The sequence below is a fragment of the Pocillopora verrucosa genome, chromosome 3 (genome assembly GCF_036669915.1).
Source record: "Pocillopora verrucosa isolate sample1 chromosome 3, ASM3666991v2, whole genome shotgun sequence".
In the NCBI taxonomy this organism is placed as follows: domain Eukaryota; kingdom Metazoa; phylum Cnidaria; class Anthozoa; order Scleractinia; family Pocilloporidae; genus Pocillopora; species Pocillopora verrucosa.
The window spans coordinates 3,986,312-4,011,629 of NC_089314.1; the positions used below are offsets into that span (position 1 = coordinate 3,986,312).

General features: G+C 37.9%; 2 protein-coding genes across 2 annotated transcripts; both read left to right on the forward strand.

The window, feature by feature from the left end:
- The first annotated feature begins 541 nt into the window (after positions 1–541).
- Positions 542–18,084, forward strand: LOC131774464 (uncharacterized). Its single transcript, XM_059090486.2, has 14 exons — positions 542–687; positions 812–1,080; positions 1,327–1,441; positions 1,612–1,668; positions 5,826–6,054; positions 7,005–7,373; positions 7,604–7,617; positions 9,077–9,345; positions 9,608–9,722; positions 9,893–9,949; positions 14,124–14,352; positions 15,124–15,473; positions 16,797–16,908; positions 17,706–18,084. Exons 1-14 carry the CDS (start codon positions 615–617, stop codon positions 18,082–18,084), a joined length of 2,637 nt encoding a protein of 878 aa, XP_058946469.2. The 5' UTR covers positions 542–614.
- An 868-nt stretch (positions 18,085–18,952) lies between these two features.
- LOC136279367 (sushi, von Willebrand factor type A, EGF and pentraxin domain-containing protein 1-like) lies at positions 18,953–23,175 on the forward strand. Its single transcript, XM_066163010.1, has 6 exons — positions 18,953–18,983; positions 19,146–19,498; positions 19,742–19,856; positions 20,026–20,082; positions 21,957–22,185; positions 22,691–23,175. Exons 1-6 carry the CDS (start codon positions 18,953–18,955, stop codon positions 23,058–23,060), a joined length of 1,155 nt encoding a protein of 384 aa, XP_066019107.1. The 3' UTR covers positions 23,061–23,175.
- Positions 23,176–25,318: the final 2,143 nt, after the last annotated feature.

Consider the following 25,318-nt stretch of genomic DNA (forward strand, 5'->3'; position numbering starts at 1 on the left):
TCCCCCTCCCCCTCCTCCCCCATATAGGATCTTGCACTACATCCCTTTTGTATTGTTACTTGAAAACTGCATTTTATTTGTCTTAGCCAATCAGAATGATGAATTTTTTTCATGTATGTTTTCAATGCAAATCCTTGGGCTCAAGATTGAGCACTTTTTGATTGAGCATCGTAAAAGTGTGAAAAAAGGGTCTGTAAAAAGGAGAGACCAAAAACCGCTAAAAGAATTCAGATTAGAATCTGGCTAAGGGATTCTGAAATAACAAAAACCCACCTAGCGGTGTCTGCAAGCAATAAAGCTTAATATGTACAATAAAAAAAAAAACAAAAAAACAGACGCTCTAAACAAGTGCTCTAAAACCATAGGAACTAAAAAGAGAAGTAAAGACACCGGTGGATGCTAGAAAACATTACAGAGGAAGACAAACAGGAGCAAAACAGGAAGCCAAACGCTTAAAATGGGAAAATAAATGAATAATTAGTCACAAGATAACGTGTCATTACCAGAAGCAGATGTTTGCAAAGCCCATAGAAAGGCTAAATGTTGCGCGTCTGTGGCACTGCGAGGTCGTGTATCACCAGGGAAATCACTTCTGTTTGAGCTAAAAGAAGAACATGGGTTTTTTCCATTTATCTGCCAATGTTCTTGCTCTGTTTGTATCGGCGAGTTGTGTGCAGACTTCAAAAGGTATCATCTTTTTCCCGTTGCAGTGATACTTGCGTTCCTTTTTGCTTTATTTTCCTGATATCTACGTCGTAGTATAAGAAAAAACAATTTTAATTGGTCATCTTCATTTCTTTATCGAACACAGGACAAACACCAAACGATAAATTTGTCTTCGCAAATTTCCTTGCTCATGAAAGCTTCTACTTGAACATAACAAGTGTTGGGACAAAACTGGTCCAACACTCCTCTGAGTGCGCGTTCAAGTGTCTCCAGAAGGATCCATGTTTGTCCTTCAACCTGGCAGATTCGAATGATAACATGGACAAACTGCAGTGTGAACTGCTTCCATCTGACCATTACACCCATTCAGAAAAGTTCATCGCCAACCATCTTTGGTATCACTACAGTATTGTGGTAAAATTATTTTTCTTTTTCTACTTTATCTTATCCTCACGTTTTTTATTATCATTATTTCATCCTAATGAAATCGTTTGAGCAAATTTTATTCAGCTGTTCAACATTAATATATCTCTCTATTGTTTTATCTTTATTTTTTTATTCGTCGCAAGTCATTTCTAAGTCGTTTTATCGATACGTCATCGAAGTTTGTTTAACTGGTTTTTATCAAGGGAGCAAGAAATATATTTTTCTCGGTTTTAGTCTCCTTGTTCGAAGTTGCCCTGTCAAAACAATGGAACTTGTGTACCTCTGCACCGGACAAATAGCTATAAGTGTCGCTGTGCGAAAGCATACACAGGAAGCCACTGCGAGAAAGGTAAAGTTTTGGTTTCTAGAAGAATGTGTTAAAAAATATTTCGCTCGCGTGCTTGTCGTATCTGATTCCTACTGAGATATCATTCGTCGTCATTTTACTTCACACTGACTTGTTTTTGCAAACAGAAATTTTCCCATTTTAATTCATTTTCTCTATTCTTTTTACACCAGTTGATAATGACTGCAGCTGTTCATCAGGCCCGGAAGGAAAACAGAGATGCAAAATAGGTCAGTTAATATTCCACCTTCGAGTTGAGGTAGCTTGAAATTGTCTTCCGAGACACCTACCGAATATATACTAAAGTGCTCAAAAAATGTCTTTGCATTTACGACGTCCAACGAAATTTACGACGTCCAACGAAATTTACGAAAGTCAGACGTGTTTAAAAAATGATTAAAGTTTGAAGTGGGCGTTTCAAGGCAACCATTGATATGCTAATACGTGGGGAAATCTCTCTTTTCACAAGTTTTTGGATCGACCACGTAAAATCTCCTTTAGATTCTTTCCCAGTTATAGAATTTTTTTTTTAGCTGTACGTCGCTGTCGAGTGAATGTCATCACGAAATTTAAATTCAGCCGCTTCAAAATCATGACTCCGTTGAGTTTACTCTTTCTGCTTCAAGTGAACAATTTACAGTAAAAGCAAGCTACAAATCAACTTTTACTGAATATATCACAATAATCTTACATCTGACGAATTTTCAGTGCGTTCTGAGCTATTATGTTAAATTTCAAACCAGTTCACAAACTAGCAAATTAAGAGTATTCTTTCATCATAACATCTCTCGTTCACTAATTTACATTTTGTTTTGTTTTGTAAACCCTGCAAATGCAAAATTATGCAAAAAAAATTACATTTTTGTTTTGTTTTGTTTCGGAAATGGCTCTATAAAATTTGTCCTAACTTTGCTTTCTTGAAATAAAGCAGTGTGCATTACATTAACTTTTTTTTAACTTAAAAACACAGTGAAATAGTACCTATTTGCATCCGTCGTTTCCCTGATCAACCGGATGGTAGGTATTTGGCAGCTTTTATCTTTTCCTTTTGTTCTAAGAAAAATGCCGTCAACTCTAATTTTCGTAAATATTCAACTTCTAAGCACGTTTTCGTCGGATGGAAATGCAAATGTATGACGGACAATGTATTTAAGTTTTTGAACAGGATGATTGAATATCGGCTTCGTTCTTTCTTTCTTTTTTTATGGACCTTGACAGTCAATGGAAAAAAGGGAGAAAAAGAAAGAAGCCAATATTCAGCCATTATGACCATATAAGCTTTGTCAATAAAAGATTTATTATTTAGCAAGCGATTTCGCTTTATTTTAAAAGAATCACGAATCAAGAATGATTTTTCTACTTCGAGAGCCGTCGTGTTTGTAGCACAATAAACCCACGAGAGTCGATTATGTTTTCTTTGTTTTGTCTGTCCTCTGCCGATTTTTGCGACTCCACTGCCGGCATTGTCTTAAATCTACGAACTCTCTTAGTCCACTCGGGTAGTCAATCTGAACTCAGGATTCGCTACATATTGCCCACGGACGCTTTCAGCGATATGATGTATGATTTCATCTATTGTATTTTGCTGTAGTTTTTTCTCCTTCGTTACGCGATTAGTGTGAATTTTTTAAGAAAAGTTTGTTCTTTTCCTACTGTGGCGAAATAGAAATGATCATTGAAAAAGGTTTACAATAGCTAGGAACACGTTGAAAATTCGTCAGATGAAACGTTATTGCGACAAATTTAATAAACTTGATTTGGAGCTTGGTATATGAATAATTTCGAGTAGCTAAAAATTTTGTGTAATTTTGAAAGGGCTTGATTTGATTTGTTGTTGTTGTTGTTTCTCGAATGCCAGGATATAACCTCAACTGCGAAAGAGGAAATTTTGTTTTGAGCGCTTTGAATGCAGCCGATAGGTTTCTAGGAAAACTGTTCCCAGCTAAATTCTTCATCGACTTGTAAGAGATAGAGAAACCCATAGACTTCCCACTCGGATGAAACCTATACTGACAGAGTCAGCACAGCGGTCATAAGTCGGCATGGGCAAGGGCATCAGCCGGGTGCGTGCCAATTTCTCTCGCATAGGTAATATCGAGCCTGGGGTCATTTTGGCTCCTTGTCAGCGGTGTGATCGCCAAACAATGACCTCTGAGAGAACGAAAGTTTTACCCCAGAAATCGTGGGATTCTGGTCTTAGCTGCGCATGACAACATCCTTAAGTAATGGCTTTCGATTGACTGCAGCGCATGCTCGAAACAGAGCACATGGTCCTCTATACCAGCGGAAGAAAAGAAGAACGTAAGTTATTTAAGTGTACGTGAACTTAAAAGTCATCGTAACTGATCGAAAGTAGAATCTATATACCAGAAGAAAACACCGAATTTTTTTCCAGTGTGCCATCCGGTGCTCCTGGAAGTTTGGAAGTGAAAGATGAAAGGAAAAGTGATGGCTCTCTACCCAGTTTTTTGCTGTTTTCAGGTTCATGCGCGGGGTTAAGTCGATTGCAAGCTAGTTAGTTCAGTAAAGATGGACTTTGCGCGACTGTGAGTTCGTCTTTAAGAAAATTGGGCTCAGAGGAAAAAGAGAATGAGGAAATGGGACAACGGCAAACCGTAGAAGCGATTGATTTAGATTCCAGAAACGGCCTCCTGCTTCTACTCCTAATGCAACAGCTGATGATTGTATGGGTGACTGCACTTGAGCTGGAATCGCTACTAAACAGAGAAAAACAGCAGTGTTTTGAAACTCTTGGTCTCGCCCATAACAATCAACATACAAGCTTTCCAACCTTTTCTTGACCTACTTAACAATGACAACATGCCAAACACGTTTTTTTGATACTGCTTTGAAATTTTCGTGTTTAAAAAATGATCTTTTGACCCCTCGAAATCTACTTTGTTATAATTTCGAGTGAGAACGATTGATTTAACAACTATTGCACTATTTACCTGTTCCAGATAACTTTAGGAAGCAAAAATAAAGTTATTATTGTGTGTTATATTTGGAAACCTTTTAATACTAATACTTGACCCTGAGTCTACTGAAAATACCTGCATATGAATCAAATATCCACATCCCTCTTGGAGATCAAGAGAAACAGTGATGCAATGATATAGTTTGTACCTTAAAAATTATTTTACATGATTCAATTTGCTAAATCAAGTTAGGGTTGGTTGTTTTTTATACCGCTGACAAGGAGGCAAAATGACCCAGGGCTCGAGAGTGACACAAAGGCCGAAAGGGATACATAACAAACAATTGCTGACACGCAAAATATCCGGAAAAGCTTAGTGAAACTGTTATAGAAATCTGTAGAGAGACACAAAAGTAGGGCAGACTTTTCAAACTTAAAACTTATTTAATCATGGAAAAGGGGGTAAGTTTCTAAAGAAACTGTGGCGCTGCATCGCTACAAGAGTATAACAAGGTAATTTGGTATTATCAACTGAGTTGATAACGTATACTGGCCGACCGATGAGACTTTCAAAGCTGACGTTTCGAGCGTTGGCCCCTTGTCAGAGGGAAGGGCTAAAATCTTAACAGTGGCCCTTTTACGTTATCAACTCAGTTGATAATACCAAATTACCTTACCTAATCATGTGTTTCCTGGCGAGTGAAGTAAAAGTCGTGATGCAGTAACAAAAGCAAAAAAAAGACACAAGCGCGTGCACGCACCCACACACGCTCACTATGTGCGCACGAAAGTGCACGTAACACACTCACAAACAGAAGCGTCCATACACGCACCATGTGTGCGCATAAGTGCACGCAACACACTCACCAAGCACCCACACACGCACGTACACAGGCGGAGGATAAGCTATGCGATGCGTTCATGTTTTGCCTTATGGAACTGAATAGCAAGTAAAGTAAGAGTCGAAGTATAGAAGGAGGGCATGCACTCATCAATGCACGCACGCATACATGTACGCGGAAACGCAAAAGAGGTGGATAGGCTAAGAGACACCTCCGAAATTCTATTCACTAGAGAGTGATAACTTCGTGTTTTGCCTTCTTTACCCTATGCTATAACTATGACATATATACGGCGATCTTCATATTCTACATTGTTAATAATTATATTATGGCCTTACATTGTTGATAAAGGCACAGCCCGAACCAGCTACCTTGCTAAGAAGCGGGGGCAAACTATCAGTTGCCCTTATAAAAAGTTGCGGGTCATTCAAAACTGAACAGCATTCTATGTTTCTTAAAATTAAACACTGGTTGGCTATCGTCTTCGATAAACGTGTGGCATTTGAGAAGAACACTAGAAGATTTTATACAAATACTGGATACTTCTGAAGAGGAAAAAACTTTTAAAGAATGCGTGGTTGCTCAAACAAGTGTCTAAAATGTTTGCAATTTATTTCCTCTGTTATAGAGTACCTTATGGTGTTTCCGGAGCCGCGTTCTACAGAAAATTACGCCATGAAGAATCCAGCCATAGCTTCAGATCTCAGCCAGTTGTCGCTGTGTTTTTTCTTCAAACTTGTTCAAGACCAAGGGGATCAGATTTTCGTCAGCTATGCCACTAAACAAAAGGACAATGACATGATTATCGAGATTTATCCAACACAAACAGATTTTTATGTTGGCGACGAGTTGTTCCGGTAATGCTGGATATCGTGTTTTTTAACAGTCGGTCGGGGAATTTCTTATTCAAACCACAATAAGTCATGATACAGGAAATGCTACGATTGGCTCCTTCCTGACGCTTGAAGAGAGAGAGAAAGTTGAACATACAAACAAACGAAAAGCCTTGGCTTCTTTCTCTTTACTTATCATGATTTAAATAACAAACATGTTAATCTTTGACCAAAACAAATCTAGACGTATTTTCCTTACGCTTTTCAAATGATTATTCTGGTCGCTTATTTAAAATGTGATTTAGATCACTATGCTCAATAGGACACAGAAGTCTATTAAGAGACGAGGATTCGTTTATTACGGTCCAGCCATAAAAGGATGAGATTTCTTAACCAACCCGGCTTTCGACATAGTAGCTCAGATGATACTTTGATATAGCATAGATGAAATTAGCTCATTAAGCATTTCGTAAATAGAGAAAGATGTTTGTTGTCTTGTCACGAGCATGGGACCAAATAAAAATTTCTGACTCCTTATGAGGAATCGAACCTCAGACCTCCGGATTCTGCATTCCGATGCTCTACCACTGAGCCACGGAGACTCTACGGTGAGCAAGGTCTCTATTTTCCAAGTAATTTCATGAATAAGAGATTGATTGACTGACTCATGAATGAATGAATGAGTGAATGAAAGCACTGAACGAATGGAAACTTGACTGTACGAACCATTAAGTGATTGACAAACGATTGATTAACTGGTTGACAATTTACTGACTGTTTTACGGACTGACTGACTGACAGACTGACTAGTTGACAGAGTGACTGACTGACAGGCCACTTACATATTACCTTTAACTGACCGACCCCTTACCGACAGACTGAATGACTCTACTGACTGACCTAGTGACAATAAAAATGGAGAGCCTTGAATAATCAAATATATGCTTTTTGTTTTGTTCTTTTTTTTTTTTCAGGTTTACCTCGAAAAATCTCTACGATGATACCTGGCAACACGTGTGTCTCACCTGGGGAAACACTCAGGGAGTAACGAAACTCTATAAAGATGGCCAATTTACCGGACAGGAAACGAATAATGCTACTAAGAATTATGCACTTAAGGCTGGCGGCTCCCTGGTGCTTGGACAAGACCAAGACTCTGTCGGCGGAGGCTTTGATCGTAACCAAACTCTTCATGGCCGATTGGCAAGTGTCAACATATGGGATAAAGTTCTGTCCGAAAGCGAAATTGCCGCTCAGTACACAAATTGCAGCGTACCTCATGGTTCTGTTATTAACTGGTCTGCATTCAAAAATCTTACTCATGGCAATGTTGCAGTTGAAGAGCCATGAACTACATTGGTCAGGGATAAAAACTCTTGTAAAGCCTAAAATCGTAACTCGCGTGATGTAAATTCCTAATATTAGTGAATGTACCATATGCCTGGCTGGATCATGTGGCATAGCAATAGCAATATTATAGAAAACAAAAATATGAAATGATATTGCGTTGAAACGCTGCTTTTGTCTGAGTGGTTGGAAAATATTTCATTTATTTATTTACCTATTTACTCAGATGTTTGCCATTACGTTAAGACAGCTACTTGTTTTATAATATATTGTAAGCAGCCTTAATGACAGAAAAATTTTTTTTCTCTGTTCTGATTCATTCATGACACTCGAGAAGGAATTTAGAGGGCCTTTCAAGATCTTTAAAGATCCCAAAGAAATTTCAAACATTGAGAGGCTGACCAGACGAGCGCTGGTACTTTGAATGTGCGGCTATGAAAGCCTTATAAAATGATAATCACATATGTCCTGCCGCATATGATAAGTTGCGATTAGGAGAAAAGCCCGCATGTCCCTAATAAACTACCGTGCTCTATCGCTTTTCGCAACCTCATCAAATACTTAGGGTGTTTCTGTACAGTTTTTTTCTTGGTGTTTCTGAACAGTTTTTTTCTTGGAGTCCATGTCACTTGCCATCGAAAAACATCGCATGTCCCATAAGGGCCACAGAAGAAAAAAGATATAGGTAGGTTCTTTACAAATCTGATGTAAGCTTGCAGTAGTCTAGAAAATTCCAGAGTAAAATTAACAGAATCTGGAAATTCTACCGTTGGCATCGTAATTTTAGAACTAGGGTAGGTACAATAAATGGATGGGAAGCCTTTAGAGGGAAAGTTTTATTGTTGCCTGGCCTACATTTTTAATGTTACCTGTTATGTAAACCCCCTCCCCCCTCCCCCTCCTCCCCCATATAGGACCTTGGACTACATCCCTTTTATATTGTTACTTGAAAACTGCATTATATTTGTCTTAGCCAATCAGAATGATGAATTTTTCATGTATGTTTTCAATGCAAATCCTTGGGCTCAAGATTGAGCACTTTTTGATTGAGCATCGTAAAAGTGTGAAAAAAGGGTCTGTAAAAAGGAGAGACCAAAAACCGCTAAAAGAATTCAGATTAGAATCTGGCTAAGGCCTTCTGAAATAACAAAAACCCACCTAGCGGTGTCTGCAAGCAATAAAGCTTAATATGTACAATAAAAAAAAACAAAACAAAAAAACAGACGCTCTAAACAAGCGCTCTAAAACCATAGGAACTAAAAAGAGAAGTAAAGACACCGGTGGATGCTAGAAAACATTACAGAGGAAGACAAACAGGAGCAAAACAGGAAGCCAAACGCTTAAAATGGGAAAAGAAATGAATAATTAGTCACAAGATAACGTGTCATTACCAGAAGCAGATGTTTGAAAAGCCCATAGAAAAGCTAAATGTTGCGTGTCTGTGGCACTGCGAGGTCGTGTATCACCATGGAAATCACTTCTGTTTGAGCTAAAAGAAGAACATGGGTTTTTTCCATTTATCTGCCAATGTTCTTGCTCTGTTTGTATCGGCGAGTTGTGTGCAGACTTCAAAAGGTATCATCTTTTTTCCGTAGCAGTGATACTTGCGTTCCTTTTTGCTTTATTTTCCTGATATCTACGTCGTAGTATAAGAAAAAACAATTTTAATTGGTCATCTTCATTTCTTTATCGAACACAGGACAAACACCAAACGATAAATTTGTCTTCGCAAATTTCCTTGCTCATGAAAGCTTCTACTTGAACATAACAAGTGTTGGGACAAAACTGGTCCAACACTCCTCTGAGTGCGCGTTCAAGTGTCTCCAGAAGGATCCATGTTTGTCCTTCAACCTGGCAGATTCGAATGATAACATGGACAAAATGCTGTGTGAACTGCTTCCATCTGACCATTACACCCATTCAGAAAAGTTCATCGCCAACCATCTTTGGTATCACTACAGTATTGTGGTAAAATTATTTTTCTTTTTCTACTTTATCTTATCCTCACGTTTTTTATTATCATTATTTCATCCTAATAATAACTTAACTAGGTTGAAATCGTTTGAGCAAATTTTATTCAGCTGTTCAACATTAATATATCTCTCTATGGCTTTATCTTTATTTTTTTATTCGTCGCAAGTCATTTCTAAGTCGTTTTATCGATACGTCATCGAAGTTTGTTTAACTGGTTTTTATCAAGGGAGTAAGAAATATATTTTCTCGGTTTTAGTCTCCTTGTTCGAAGTTGCCCTGTCAAAACAATGGAACTTGTGTACCTCTGCACCGGACAAATAGCTATAAGTGTCGCTGTGCGAAAGCATACACAGGAAGCCACTGCGAGAAAGGTAAAGTTTTGGTTTCTAGAAGAATGTGTTAAAAAATATTTCGCTCGCGTGCTTGTCGTATCTGATTCCTACTGAGATATCATTCGTCGTCATTTTACTTCACACTGACTTGTTTTTGTAAACAGAAATTTTCCCATTTTAATTCATTTTCTCTATTCTTTTTACACCAGTTGATAATGACTGCAGCTGTTCATCAGGCCCGGAAGGAAAACAGAGATGCAAAATAGGTCAGTTAATATTCCACCTTCGGGTTGAGGTAGCTTGAAATTGTTTTCCAAGACACCTACCGAATATATACTAAAGTGCTCAAAAAGCCTCTTTGCATTTACGACGTCCAACGAAATTTACAAAGTCCAACGAAATTTACGAAAGTCAGACGTTTTTAAAAAATGATTAAAGTTTGAAGTGGGCGTTTCAAGGCAACCATTGATATGCTAATACGTGGGGAAATCTTTCTTTTCACAAGTTTTTGGATCGATCACGTAAAATCTTCTATAGATTCTTTCCCAGCAATAGTATTTTTTTTTAGCTGTACGTCGCTGTCGAGTGAATGTCATCACGAAATTTAAATTCAGCTGCTTCAAAATCATGACTCCGTTGAGTTTACTCTTTCTGCTTCAAGTGAACAATTTACAGTAAAAGCAAGCTACAAATCAACTTTTACTGAATATATCACAATAATCTTACATCTGACGAATTTTCAGTGCGTTCTGAGCTATTATGTTAAATTTCAAACCAGTTCACAAACTAGCAAATTAAGAGTATTCTTTCATCATAACATCTCTCGTTTAGTAATTTACATTTTGTTTTGTTTTGTAAACCCTGAAAATGCAAAATTATGCAAAAAAAATTACATTTTTGTTTTGTTTTGTTTCGGAAATGGCTCTATAAAATTTGTCCTAACTTTGCTTTCTTGAAATAAAGCAGTGTACATTACATTAACTTTTTTTTAACTTAAAGACACAGTGAAATAGTACCTATTTGCATACGTCGTTTCCCTGTTCAACCGGATGGTAGGTATTTGGCAGCTTTTATCTTTTCCTTTTGTTCTAAGAAAAATGCCGTCAACTCTAATTTTCGTAAATATTCAACTTCTAAGCACGCTTTCGTCGGATGGAAATGCAAATGTATGACTGACAATGTATTTAAGTTTTTGAACAGGATGATTGAATATCGGCTTCGTTCTTTCTTTCTTTTTTTATGGACCTTGACAGTCAATGGAAAAAAGGGAGAAAAAGAAAGAAGCCAATATTCAGCCATCATGACCATATAAGCTTTGTCAATAAAAGATTTATTATTTAGCAAGCGATTTCGCTTTATTTTAAAAGAATCACGAATCAAGAATGATTTTTCTACTTCGAGAGCCGTCGTGTTTGTAGCACAATAAACCCACGAGAGTCGATTATGTTTTCTTTGTTTTGTCTGTCCTCTGCCGATTTTTGCGACTCCACTGCCGGCATTGTCTTAAATCTACGAACTCTCTTAGTCCACTCGGGTAGTCAATCTGAACTCAGGATTCGCTACATATTGCCCACGGACGCTTTCAGCGATATGATGTATGATTTCATCTATTGTATTTTGCTGTAGTTTTTTCTCCTTCGTTACGCGATTAGTGTGAATTTTTTAAGAAAAGTTTGTTCTTTTCCTACTGTGGCGAAATAGAAATGATCATTGAAAAAGGTTTACAATAGCTAGGAACACGTTGAAAATTCGTCAGATGAAACGTTATTGCGACAAATTTAATAAACTTGATTTGGAGCTTGGTATATGAATAATTTCGAGTAGCTAAAAATTTTGTGTAATTTTGAAAGGGCTTGATTTGATTTGTTGTTGTTGTTGTTTCTCGAATGCCAGGATATAACCTCAACTGCGAAAGAGGAAATTTTGTTTTGAGCGCTTTGAATGCAGCCGATAGGTTTCTAGGAAAACTGTTCCCAGCTAAATTCTTCATCGACTTGTAAGAGATAGAGAAACCCATAGACTTTCCACTCGGATGAAACCTATACTGACAGAGTCAGCACAGCGGTCATAAGTCGGCATGGGCAAGGGCATCAGCCGGGTGCGTGCCAATTTCTCTCGCATAGGTAATATCGAGCCTGGGGTCATTTTGGCTCCTTGTCAGCGGTGTGATCGCCAAACAATGACCTCTGAGAGAACGAAAGTTTTACCCCAGAAATCGTGGGATTCTGGTCTTAGCTGCGCATGACAACATCCTTAAGTAATGGCTTTCGATTGACTGCAGCGCATGCTCGAAACAGAGCACATGGTCCTCTATACCAGCGGAAGAAAAGAAGAACGTAAGTTATTTAAGTGTACGTGAACTTAAAAGTCATCGTAACTGATCGAAAGTAGAATCTATATACCAGAAGAAAACACCGAATTTTTTTCCAGTGTGCCATCCGGTGCTCCTGGAAGTTTGGAAGTGAAAGATGAAAGGAAAAGTGATGGCTCTCTACCCAGTTTTTTGCTGTTTTCAGGTTCATGCGCGGGGTTAAGTCGATTGCAAGCTAGTTAGTTCAGTAAAGATGGACTTTGCGCGACTGTGAGTTCGTCTTTAAGAAAATTGGGCTCAGAGGAAAAAGAGAATGAGGAAATGGGACAACGGCAAACCGTAGAAGCGATTGATTTAGATTCCAGAAACGGCCTCCTGCTTCTACTCCTAATGCAACAGCTGATGATTGTATGGGTGACTGCACTTGAGCTGGAATCGCTACTAAACAGAGAAAAACAGCAGTGTTTTGAAACTCTTGGTCTCGCCCATAACAATCAACATACAAGCTTTCCAACCTTTTCTTGACCTACTTAACAATGACAACATGCCAAACACGTTTTTTTGATACTGCTTTGAAATTTTCGTGTTTAAAAAATGATCTTTTGACCCCTCGAAATCTACTTTGTTATAATTTCGAGTGAGAACGATTGATTTAACAACTATTGCACTATTTACCTGTTCCAGATAACTTTAGGAAGCAAAAATAAAGTTATTATTATGTGTTATATTTGGAAACCTTTTAATACTAATACTTGACCCTGAGTCTACTGAAAATACCTGCATATGAATCAAATATCCACATCCCTCTTGGAGATCAAGAGAAACAGTGATGCAATGATATAGTTTGTACCTTAAAAATTATTTTACATGATTCAATTTGCTAAATCAAGTTAGGGTTGGTTGTTTTTTATACCGCTGACAAGGAGGCAAAATGACCCTGGGCTCGAGAGTGACACAAAGGCCGAAAGGGATGCATAACAAACAATTGCTGACACGCAAAATATCCGGAAAAGCTTAGTGAAACTGTTATAGAAATCTGTAAAGAGACACAAAAGTAGGGCAGACTTTTCAAACTTAAAACTTATTTAATAATGGAAAAGGGGGTAAGTTTCTAAAGAAACTGTGGCGCTGCATCGCTACAAGAGTATAACAAGGTAATTTGGTATTATCAACTGAGTTGATAACGTATACTGGCCGACCGATAAGGCTTTCAAAGCTGACGTTTCGAGCGTTGGCCCCTTGTCAGAGGGGAGGGCTAAAATCTTAACAGTGGCCCTTTTACGTTATCAACTCAGTTGATAATACCAAATTACCTTACCTAATCATGTGTTTCCTGGCGAGTGAAGTAAAAGTCGTGATGCAGTAACAAAAGCAAAAAAAAGACACAAGCGCGTGCACGCACCCACACACGCTCACTATGTGCGCACGAAAGTGCACGTAACACACTCACAAACAGAAGCGTCCATACACGCACCATGTGTGCGCATAAGTGCACGCAACACACTCACCAAGCACCCACACACGCACGTACACAGGCGGAGGATAAGCTATGCGATGCGTTCATGTTTTGCCTTATGGAACTGAATAGCAAGTAAAGTAAGAGTCGAAGTATAGAAGGAGGGCATGCACTCATCAATGCACGCACGCATACATGTACGCGGAAACGCAAAAGAGGTGGATAGGCTAAGAGACACCTCCGAAATTCTATTCACTAGAGAGTGATAACTTCGTGTTTTGCCTTCTTTACCCTATGCTATAACTATGACATATATACGGCGATCTTCATATTCTACATTGTTAATAATTATATTATGGCCTTACATTGTTGATAAAGGCACAGCCCGAACCAGCTACCTTGCTAAGAAGCGGGGGCAAACTATGAGTTGCCCTTATAAAAAGTTGCGGGTCATTCAAAACTGAACAGCAAAGCAGGATTGTGACTTATTCTATGTTTCTTACAATTAAACACTGGTTGGCTATCGTCTTCGATAAACGTGTGGCATTTGAGAAGAACACTAGAAGATTTTATACAAATACTGGATACTTCTGAAGAGGAAAAAACTTTTAAAGAATGCGTGGTTGCTCAAACAAGTGTCTAAAATGTTTGCAATTTATTTCTTCTGTTATAGAGTACCTTATGGTGTTTCCGGAGCCGCGTTCTACAGAAAATTACGCCATGAAGAATCCAGCCATAGCTTCAGATCTCAGCCAGTTGTCGCTGTGTTTTTTCTTCAAACTTGTTCAAGACCAAGGGGATCAGATTTTCGTCAGCTATGCCACTAAACAAAAGGACAATGACATGATTATCGAGATTTATCCAACACAAACAGATTTTTATGTTGGCGACGAGTTGTTCCGGTAATGCTGGATATCGTGTTTTTTAACAGTCGGTCGGGGAATTTCTTATTTAAACCACATTAAGTCATGATACAGGAAATGCTACGATTGGCTCTTTCCTGACGCTTGAAGAGAGAGAGAAAGTTGAACATACAAACAAACGAAAAGCCTTGGCTTCTTTCTCTTTACTTATCATGATTTAAATAACAAACATGTTAATCTTTGACCAAAACAAATCTAGACGTATTTTCCTTACGCTTTGCTAATTACTATTCTGGTCACTTATTTAAAATGTGATTTAGATCACTATGCTCAATAGGACACAGAAGTCTATTAAGAGACGAGGATTCGTTTATTACGGTCCAGCCATAAAAGGATAAGATTTCTTAACCAACCCGGCTTTCGACATAGTAGCTCAGATGATACTTTGATATAGCATAGATGAAATTAGCTCATTAAGCATTTCATAAATAGAGAAAGATGTTTGTTGTCTTGTCACGAGCATGGGACGAATGGAAGCTTGACTGTACGAACCATTAAGCGATTGACAAACGATTGATTAACTGATTGACAATTTACTGACTGTTTTACGGACCGACTGACTGACAGACTGACTAGTTGACAGAGTGACTGACTGACAGGCCACTTACATATTACCTTTAACTGACCGACCCCTTACCGACAGACTGAATGACTCTACTGACTGACTTAGTGACAATGAAAATGGAGAGCCTTGAATAATCAAATATATTTTATATTGTTTGCTTTTTGTTTTGTTCTTTTTTTTTTCAGGTTTACCTCGAAAAATCTCTACGATAATACCTGGCAACACGTGTGTCTCACCTGGGGAAACACTCAGGGAGTAACGAAACTCTATAAAGATGGCCAATTTACCGGACAGGAAACCAATCATGCGACTAAGAATTATATACTTAAGGCTGGCGGCTCCCTGGTGCTTGGACAAGACCAAGACTCTGTCGGCGGAGGCTTTGATCGTAACCAAACTCTTCATGGCCGATTGGCAAGTGTCAACATGTGGGATAAAGTTCTGTCCGAAAGCGACATTGCCGCTCAGTACACAAATTGCAGCGTACCTCATGGTTCTGTTATTAACTGGTCTGCATTCAAAAATCTTACTCATGGCAATGTCATAGTTGAAGAGCCATGAACTACATTGGTCAGTGATCAAAACTCTTGCAGAGCCTAAAATCGTAACTCGCGTGATGGTAAATTCCTAATATTAGTGAATGTACCATATGCCTGGCTGGATCATGTGACATAGCATTAAAATAGCAATATTATAGAAAACCAAAATACGAAATGATATTGCGTTGAAACGCTGCTTTTGTCTGAGCGGTTGGAAAATATTTCATTTATTTATTTACCTATTTATTCAGATGTTTGCCATTACGTTAAGACAGCTACTTGTTTTATAATATATTGTAAGCAGCCTTAATGACAGAAAATTTTTTTTTCTCTGTTCTGATTCATTCATGACACTCGAGAAGGAATTTAGAGGGCCTTTCAAGATCTTTAAAGATCCCAAAGAAATTTCAAACATTGAGAGGGTGACAAGACGAGCGCTGATACTTTGAATGTGCGGCTATGAAAGCCTTATAAAATGATAATCACATATGTCCTGCCGCATATGATAAGTTGCGATTAGGAGAAAAGCCCGCATGTCCCTAATAAACTACCGTGCTCTATCGCTTTTCGCAACCTCTTCAAATACTTAGGGTGTTTCTGTTCAGTTTTTTCTTGGAGTCCATGTCACTTGCCATCGAAAAACATCGCATGTCCTATAAGGGCCACAGAAGAAAAAAGATATAGGTAGGTTCTTTACAAATCTGATGTAAGCTTGCAGTAGTCTAGAAAATTCCAGAGTAAAATTAACAGAATCTGGAAATTCTACCGTTGACATCGTAATTTTAGAACTAGGGTAGGTACAATAAATGGATGGGAAGCCTTTAGAGGGAAAGTTTTATTGTTGCCTGGCCTACATTTTTAATGTTACCCGTTATGCAAACCCCCTCCCCCCTCCCCCTCCTCCCCCATATAGGACCTTGCACTACATCCCTTTTGTATTGTTACTTGAAAACTGCATTATATTTGTCTTAGTCAATCAGAATAATGAATTTTTTCATGCATGTTTTCAATGCAAATCCTTGGGCTCAAGATTGAGCACTTTTTGACTGAGCATCGTAAAAGTGTGAAAAAAGGGTCTGTAAAAAGGAGAGACCAAAAACCGCTAAAAAGAATTCAGATTAGAATCTGGCTAAGGGCTTCTGAAATAACAAAAACCCACCTAGCGGTGTCTGCAAGCAATAAAGCTTAATATGTACAATAAAAAAAAAACAAAAAAACAGACGCTCTAAACAAGCGCTCTAATTACGCCATGAAGAATCCAGCCATAGATTCAGATCTCAGCTAGTTGTCGTTGTGTTTTTTCATCAAACTTGTTCAAGACCAAGGGGATCAGATGGTGGTCAGCTATGCCACTGTAAACCATCCCAATGACATACTTCTCGAAGTTTATCCAACACGAACAGATTTTTATGTTGGCAACGAGTTGTTCTGGTAATGTTGCATATATCTTTTAAAAGTCGGTCGGGGAATTTCTTATTCGAGCCACGATAAGCCATGACAGAGGAAATGTTACGATCGGCTTCTTCCTCTTAGATAGTTAATGTCTAACAGTTGGAGAGAGGGAGAAAGGTAAACATGGAAAAAAACGAAAAGCTTTGGCTTCTATCTCTTTTCTTATCATGATTTCAATACTAAATATGTTAATCTTTGACCGAAAAAAATCTAGACGTATTTTCCTTACGCTTTGCAAATAACCATTCTGGTCCTTTATTTGAAATGTGATTTAGGTTACTTTGCTTAGTAGGACACAAAAGTCTTTCAAATGGCAAGGACTCGCTTATTACGGGTCTAGCCATAAAAGAACGAGGTTTCTTAATCGACCCGGCTTTCGACATAGTAGCTCAGGTGATACTTTGCTATGGCAGAGATGAAATTAGCTCATTAAACATTTTGTAAGTAATCATATGATAAGAGATTGACTGAATGAATTAAAGAAAGCAATGAACGAATGGAACCTTAAATGTTTGAAAGATTAAGTGATTGATAAGCGATTGATTGATTGACTGACTGACTGACCGACTGACAGTTCATTGACTGACTTGCTGACCGGCCGAGTTGCTGACAGATTGACTGACTGACAGGCTACTTACGCATTACTATAACTGACTGACTGACAGACTGGATTACTCTACTGACTGACTTCAGGGGAGGGTCTTGAATGATAGAATATATTCAATATTGCTTGTCTTTTGTTTTGTTTTGTTTTATTATTTTTTTTGTCTTTTCAGGTTTAACTCACACGGCTCAACAAATCTCTACGATGATACCTGGCAACACATGTGTCTCACCTGGGAAAACACAAAAGGAGTAGCGAAACTTTATAAAGATGGCCAATTTACAGGACAGGATACGAATTATGCCACTGAGAACTTTAAAATTACGGCTGGCGGCTGTCTGGTGCTTGGACAAGACCAAGACTCCATTGGCGGACGATTTGATCGTGAGCAAACTCTTCATGGCCGATTGGCAAGTGTCAACATGTGGGATAAAGTTCTGTCCGAAAGCGACATTGCCGGTCAGTACACAAGTTGTAGCGTACCTAGTGGTTCTGTTTTTAACTGGTCTGTATTTAAAAATCTTTCTCATGGCAATGTCACGATAAAATAGCCGTGAACTACATTGGTCAGTGATCAAAACTCTTAACGAGCCATAACTCGCGTGATGTAAATTTTTAATGTTAGTGAATGTACCATATGCATGGCTTAGTACTAAAATAGATACCAAAATATGAGAAGATATTTCGTTGAAACGCTGTTTTTGGCAAGTTACTTGAAAAACATTTCATTTGTTTATTTATTCACTCATTTACTCAGATGTTTAATAAAATAAATTAAAATAAAGGTAAGTTTTTAGGTGACCGGTGTTCGTTCGGAGTTTGTTTCCTGGAGTCCACATTAATTGCCAACGAAAAACATCGCATGTCCCATAAAAGCCCCCGTAGAAGAAAGATATAGGTAGGTTCTTTATGTATGCTTGCAGTAGTCTAGAAAATTCCAGAGTAAAATTTAAAGAATCCGGAAATTCTGCCTTCGACATCTTTATTTTAAAACTAGGTTATTTGCTATAAGTGGAGGACAAGGTTAGATGTAACAGTGAACGTTTAACTGTTGGCTGACCTAAACTTTCAATGTTAGCTGTTATACAGCTATATGCTTCCGAAATGACAAAAACCCTGCAAGCAATAAAGCTAGATAAGTACGATTGGAAAAAAAAAAAGCTTAAATAAACAGACGCTCCATTATTTTCTGAAACTTTCTGTTGCAGCAGAATTAAAACGAACTGAACTGGAGCTCTTCTGTACCATTGTTTTCTCCTGAATTTACACATCAAAAACTAGAGCGCTAATTGAATTAACAGCGACGAGAAAGAAAAATGAAGAAACCCAGAGGCGCTAGAAAACATTTACAGAGAAGACAAAAAAAAACAAAACAGGAGGCCAAACGCCTAAAAAGGGAAAAAAAAAGTTAATGGAAAGATGTCGCAGCGTGTCATTAACAGAAGCAGATGTATGCTAAGCCCCATTTATCTTTGAGCTACAAGAATACGATGGCTTTTTTCTATTTATCTGCCAATTTTCTTGCTCTGGTTGTATCGGCGAGTTGTATGAAGACTTCAAAAGGTATCATCTTCCGTTGTAGTGATACTCACGTTCCTTTTTACTTTATTAGTTCCTGATGTCTACATCGTGTTTTTAAGAAAGTATGGGCCAAAACAGTTTTCATTGGTTATCTTCATTTCTTTATCAAACACAGGACATGCGCCAAACATTGGGTTTGTCTTCACCAATTTTCTTTCTCACAAAGGCTACTATTTGAACATTACAACTGTTGGTATAGAACTGGTCCAAGACTCCTCTGAGTGCGCGTTCAAGTGTCTCGAGAAAGATCCATGTTTGTCCTTCAACCTGGCAGATTTGGATGATAACATGGACAATCTGCTATGTGAACTGCTTGCATCAGACCATTACACCCATTCAGACAAGTTCATCACCAACCATCTTTGGTATCATCACAGTATTGCGGTAAAATTAGTTATCTTATCATCACGTTTTTTTTTTTCATAACATCCTGATAATAACTAAAACCAGTTGAAATTGTTTGAGAAAAGTGTATTCAAATTTTCAACGATAATATATCTCTCTATGGCTTTATCTTTACTTTTTTATTCTTCGCAGGCCATTTTCGAGTCGTTTTATCGATCCGTCATCGTAGTTTGTTTAACTGGTTTTATTAAGGGAGTAAGTAATTGATTTTCTCGGTCTTAGTCTCCATGCTCGAAGTTGCCCTGTCAGAATGATGGAACTTGTGTACCTCTGTACCAGACAAACAGCTACAAGTGTCGCTGTTCGAAAGCATACACAGGAAGCCATTGCGAAAAAGGTAAAGTTTTGATTTCTAGAACAATATTTTCAGAAATATTTCGCGCGCGTGCATGTGGTGTCTGATTCCCACTGAGCCATCATTCATCGTCATTTTACTTCGCACAGATTTGTTTTTGTAAACAGAGATTTAACCATTTTAATTCATTTTCTCTATTCTTTTACATCAGTTGATAATGGCTGCAGCTGTTCCTCAGGACCAGAAGGAAAACAGAGATGCAAAATAGGTCAGTTAATATTCCACCATCAATTAAGGTAGCTTGAAACAGTTTTCCGACACACCTAGCTACAATAAAAACTTTCTCTTTACGAAGTCGCACGAAAGTCATACGTGTTCACAGTGATTGAAGTTTGAAGTAATGGGCGTTTCAAGACAACCACAATTGATATGCTAGTACATGGGGAAATCCCGTCACACAGCTTTTTGTGTCGATCCCGTTAAATCTTTCATATATTTTTCTCAACTTAAGAATTCTGTTTTCTGAGCTAGACGTCGTTATTGAGTGAATTTCATCATATCATATTCAACCGTTTCGAAATCATGACTCCGTTGAATTAACTCTTTACCGTAAAAGCAAGCCTCAAATCAAGTTTTACTGAATAAATCACAATAATATTACATCTGACAAATTTTCAATGGGTTCTGAGCTATTGTGTTAAATTTAAACCAGTTCCTCGTGTCGAGAAGAAACTACAAACTAGCTACTTAAGAGTACTTTTTATAATTACATCACTCGTTCACTAATTTACAGTTATCTGTTGGTTTTCTTTCGGAAATAACTCTATAAAATTTGTCCTAATTTTGCTTTCTTGAAATACAGAAGTGTACATTACATCAGAATCAAGAATGACTTCGAGAGCCGTGAAAGAAAGCCAACTGTGTTTCACGGTAGCGCAATAAACCCACGACAGTCGTTTATGTTTTCTTTGTTTTGTACGTCCTCTACCAATTTTTGCAACTCAACCGCCGGCATTTTCTAAAAATTGGGAACTCTGTTAGTCCGCGCGGGTAGCTAATTCGAACTCAGGATTCGCTTAACTTCACATTGTCCACAGGCGCTGCTAGCGATATAACGCATGGTTTCATGTATTGTATTTTGCTGTAGTTTTATCTCCTTCGTTACGCGCTTAGTGCGACGGTTAAGTAAGAGAAGTTTGTTATTATCCTACGATAAAATAGAAACTATCTCGGAAGAGAAAATTTAATTTCACGGCAAAGTTTTGCAATGGCTAAGAACACGTTGAAAATTCGTCAGATCAAACGTTATTGCGATAAACTCCGTAAACTTGATTTAGAGCTCGGTATATGAATAATTTGGCGTAGAATCTGAAAAATTAAGAGTCATTTTGAAAGACAATGGTCTAATTTGTTGATATTTTCTCAAATTTGAGGATATGGCCCAAAAAGCATTTTCCTGCGGTTGAGGACAAAATCTATCAAAAATTCTACGAGATCAAACCAAAAACCTCTTTAACGGTATTTCCCCATAACATACGCATATCAATAGTGATTGCCATGACACCCGCTACTTCAAACTTTAACCATTTGGTGATCACATGTGTGAAAGTCGTTCGACCGCAAATGAATACAGTCGGTAGGTGTTTAGAAAAACCGTAAAAAGTAGACACAAACGCGCGCGCGCGCACACGCAGAATAGGCTAAGAGACGCGTCCGACATTCTGTTCACTAGTGAATGACAACTTCTTGTTTTGCCTTCTTTACAATATGCTGTAACCATGACATCTATACGAAGATCTTCATATTCTTCATTGTTAAGAAATACATTATGACCTTAGATAGTTGATGAGGACGCAGCCCGAACTGCTACCTTGCAAAGATAGTGGGGGTAAATTATCAGTTGCGTAGGTAGAGCTGCACATCGTTCAAAACTTGACAACAATTCGGGATTGAGTCTTATTCTATGTTTCTTGCAAATAAACACTGTTGGGCTTTGTGCTAGACAAGCGTGCGCCATTTGAGAAGAACACTAGAATATTAGTACAAATACTGAATTACTTCTGACGTGGAAAATTAATTAAAGAAAGCGCAGTTGCTCGAACAACTGTCTAAAATGTATGCAATTTATTTCCTCTGTCATAGAGTACCTGATGATATTTCCGGGGCTGCGTTCTACCGAAAATTACGCCATGAAGAATCCAGCCATAGCTTCAGATCTTAGTCAGTTCTCTCTGTGTTTCTTCATCAAACTTACTCAAGGCCAAGGGAATCAGATAGTCGTCAGCTATGCCACTGAAAACCATCACAATGAAATGACTGTCGTAATCTATCCATCACATACACATTTATTTGTTGGCAACATGTTATTTCGGTAATGCTGCATATATTTTTTAACAGTCGCTCGGAGAATTTCTTATTTGAGCCACGATAAGTCATGATACAGGAAATGCTACGATCGGCTTCTTCCTCCTAGATAGTTAACGTCTAACAGTTGGAGGGACGGAGAAAGTTAATCATGGAAACAAACGAAAATCTTCTTTCTCTTTTCTAGTCAAGATTTAAATACCAAATATGTTAATCTTTGACCAAATGAATTTTAGACGTATTTTCCTTACCCTTTGCAAACAACTAACCACAGAGACTCTACGGTGAGCGAGGTCTCTATTTTATAAGTAATTTCATAAATAAGAGACTGAACGATTAAGTGAATGATAAACGATTGATTGACTGACTGACAGTTTACTGACTGTTTTATTGATTGATTACTTACTGACAAACTGAATGACTATTGACTGGGTTAGTGACAATTCAAAAGGAGGGTCTTGAATGATCGAATATATTTAGTATTGTTTACTTTTTGTTCCGTTTTGTTTCAGGTTTACCTCGACAAATCTCTATGATGATACCTGGCAACACCTGTGTCTCACCTGGGAAAACACTCAAGGAGAAGGGAAACTCTACAAAGATGGCCAAATCACCAGACAGCTAACGATCAATACCACAAAGAATTATACACTTAAGGCTGGCGGCGCTTTAGTGCTTGGACAAGACCAAGACTCTGTTGGCGGAGGCTTTGATCGTACGCAAATTTTTCATGGCCGATTGGCAAGTGTCAACATGTGGGGTAAAGTTCTGTCCGAAAGCGACATTGCCGCTCAGTACACAAATTGCAGCGTACCCCACGGTTCTGTTCTTAACTGGTCTATATTCAAAAATCTTGCTCGTGGCAATGTCACAGTTGAATAGCCGTGAACTTTATTGGTCCATGATCGAAACTCTTGCAGAGCCTAAAATCATAACTTGCGTGATGTAAATTCCTAATATTAGTGAATGTACTATATGCATAACATAGTACTAAAATAGATACAAAAATATGAAATGATATTTCGTTGAAACGCTGCTTTTGGCCAGTTATTTGGAAAACATTTCATTTATTTACTCACCTATTTACTCAGTTGTTTGATAAAATATATTGAAATAAGATGTAAATTTTAGATGACCGGTGTTTGTCATAAAGTTGACACAGCTCATGGCAATGTCACAGTTGAAGAGCTGTGAACTACATTGGTCAGTAATCAACTCTTACAAAGCCTAAAATCATAACTCGCGTGATGTAAATTCCTAATATTAGTGAATGTACCATATGCGTGGCATAGTACTAAAATATATACCAAAATATGAAATGATATTTCGTTGAAACGCTGCTTTTGGCCAGTTATTTGGAAAACATTTCATTTATTTATTTATTCACCCATTAACTCAGTTGTTTGATCTAATGTATCAAAATAAAAGGTAAATTTTTTAGGTGACTGATGTTTGCCCTAAAGTTAAGACAGCTACTTGTTTTATTGTAAGAAGCCTTAACAGCATAAAACGTTTCTTCTCTGTTCTGATTCATTCATGACACTTGAGAAGGAGTTTAGAGGGCCTTTCAAGATCTTTCAAGATCCCAAAGAAATTTCAAACATTGAGAGGCTGACAAGACGAGCGCTAATACTTTGAATGTGCGCCTATGAAAGTCTTCTAGAATGATCATCGCATATGCCCTGTCGCATACGATAAGTTGCGATTATGAGGAAAACCTGCCATAATAAGCCACCTCTACCAGTTTTTTGCAACCTCTTAAGATACTTAGGGTGTTTCGGTACAGTTTTCTTGAAGATCATATCCCTTTCCATTGAAAAACATCGCACGTCCCACAAGAGCCCCAGTAGAAGAAAGATATAGGTAAGTTCTATATAAATCTGATGTAAGCTTGCAGGAGTCTAAAAAATTCCTGAGTAAAATTTAAAGAATCTGGAAATTCTGCTGTTGACACCGTAATTTTAGAACTAGGGAATTGGCTATAAATGGAAGGGGGGGAAGGGGGTTGTGACAAGGTTTGATGTATTAAACTGATACAGCGAAAGTTCAACTGTTGGCTGGCCTATATTTTTAATATTAGCTGTTAGGCAGACCCCCCCCCCCCTCCCCTCCCCCCCCCCCCCCCCCACAGGAATAAGATTGCTTTTTTCTATTTATCTATCAGTTTTGATTTTCAATAGCTTTATCTTTACCTTTTTATTCGCAAGCCATTTTTAAGTTGTTTTATTGACATAGAAATTCGTTAAAATGGTTTTATCAAGGAAGTAAGTAATTGACTTCCTTGGTTTTGGTCTCCTTGCTCGAAGTTACCCTGTCAAAACAATGGAACTTGTGTACCTCTGTACCGGACAAACAACTACAAGTGCCGCTGTACGAAAGCATACATAGGAAGCCACTGCGAAAAAGGTAAAGGTTTGGTTTCTAGAGCAATATTTTCAAAAATGTTCTACCAGCGCGTTTGCCTGTAGTGTATAATTCCCACCAAGCCATCACTCGTCCTCATTTGACCTCACACTGACTTATTTTTGCAAACAGAAGTTTTTTTCACTGTTACTATTTATTTTCTCTATTGTTTTTATATCAGTTGATAATGACTGCAGCTTTTTATCAGGACCAGAAGGAAAATAGAGATGCAAAATAGGTCAGTTAATATCTCACCTTCAATTAGGATAGCTTGAAACAGTTTTCCGAGACACCTATACCAAATACAATTTGTTAGATGTAAAAACTCGCACACTCGTTGTTTTGTTGTCTCTTTCTTTATTCACTCTTACTACTAAAGTTATTATAATGGGGGCTAGCTCTGATCTCTTTGGGAAAGTATGGGTCACCGCTTATAAAGATGACTCTTACTGAGCTGTCAATCTCTAACTCTCGTTATGCTTCTACACTTAGCTAGCGAATCACGCTTAACTACTAAACTACGCAGAGCAGAGTTCGTTACTAAGTAGATACCTTCGTGATGTTTACGCTTTACAAAATAACTTTCTACCCTAAATTTCTGAGTCTTACGGTCAAGCTCGAGCAAAACAAAAACACGATTGACAAAATGAAAATTATAATAAACTTACTAACAGAATTAAAATCATACTTGGAAAGCTATCTTAAGAGAAAATAGTCCTTGAAGATTGTTGCATAGC

What these genes read in the sequence shown, in the direction of transcription:
- LOC131774464 (XM_059090486.2), top strand. Translation starts at nt 615, where the DNA reads ATGGGTTTTTTCCATTTATCTGCCAATGTTCTTGCTCTGTTTGTATCG. An exon ending in AAAACAGAGATGCAAAATAG is followed by an intron (nt 1,669 to 5,825) that starts GTCAGTTAATAT and finishes CCTCTGTTATAG; the next exon opens with AGTACCTTATGGTGTTTCCG. An exon ending in AAAACAGAGATGCAAAATAG is followed by an intron (nt 9,950 to 14,123) that starts GTCAGTTAATAT and finishes CTTCTGTTATAG; the next exon opens with AGTACCTTATGGTGTTTCCG.
- LOC136279367 (XM_066163010.1), top strand. Translation starts at nt 18,953, where the DNA reads ATGTCGCAGCGTGTCATTAACAGAAGCAGAT. An exon ending in GGTATCATCACAGTATTGCG is followed by an intron (nt 19,499 to 19,741) that starts GTAAAATTAGTT and finishes TCTCGGTCTTAG; the next exon opens with TCTCCATGCTCGAAGTTGCC. An exon ending in AGGAAGCCATTGCGAAAAAG is followed by an intron (nt 19,857 to 20,025) that starts GTAAAGTTTTGA and finishes CTTTTACATCAG; the next exon opens with TTGATAATGGCTGCAGCTGT.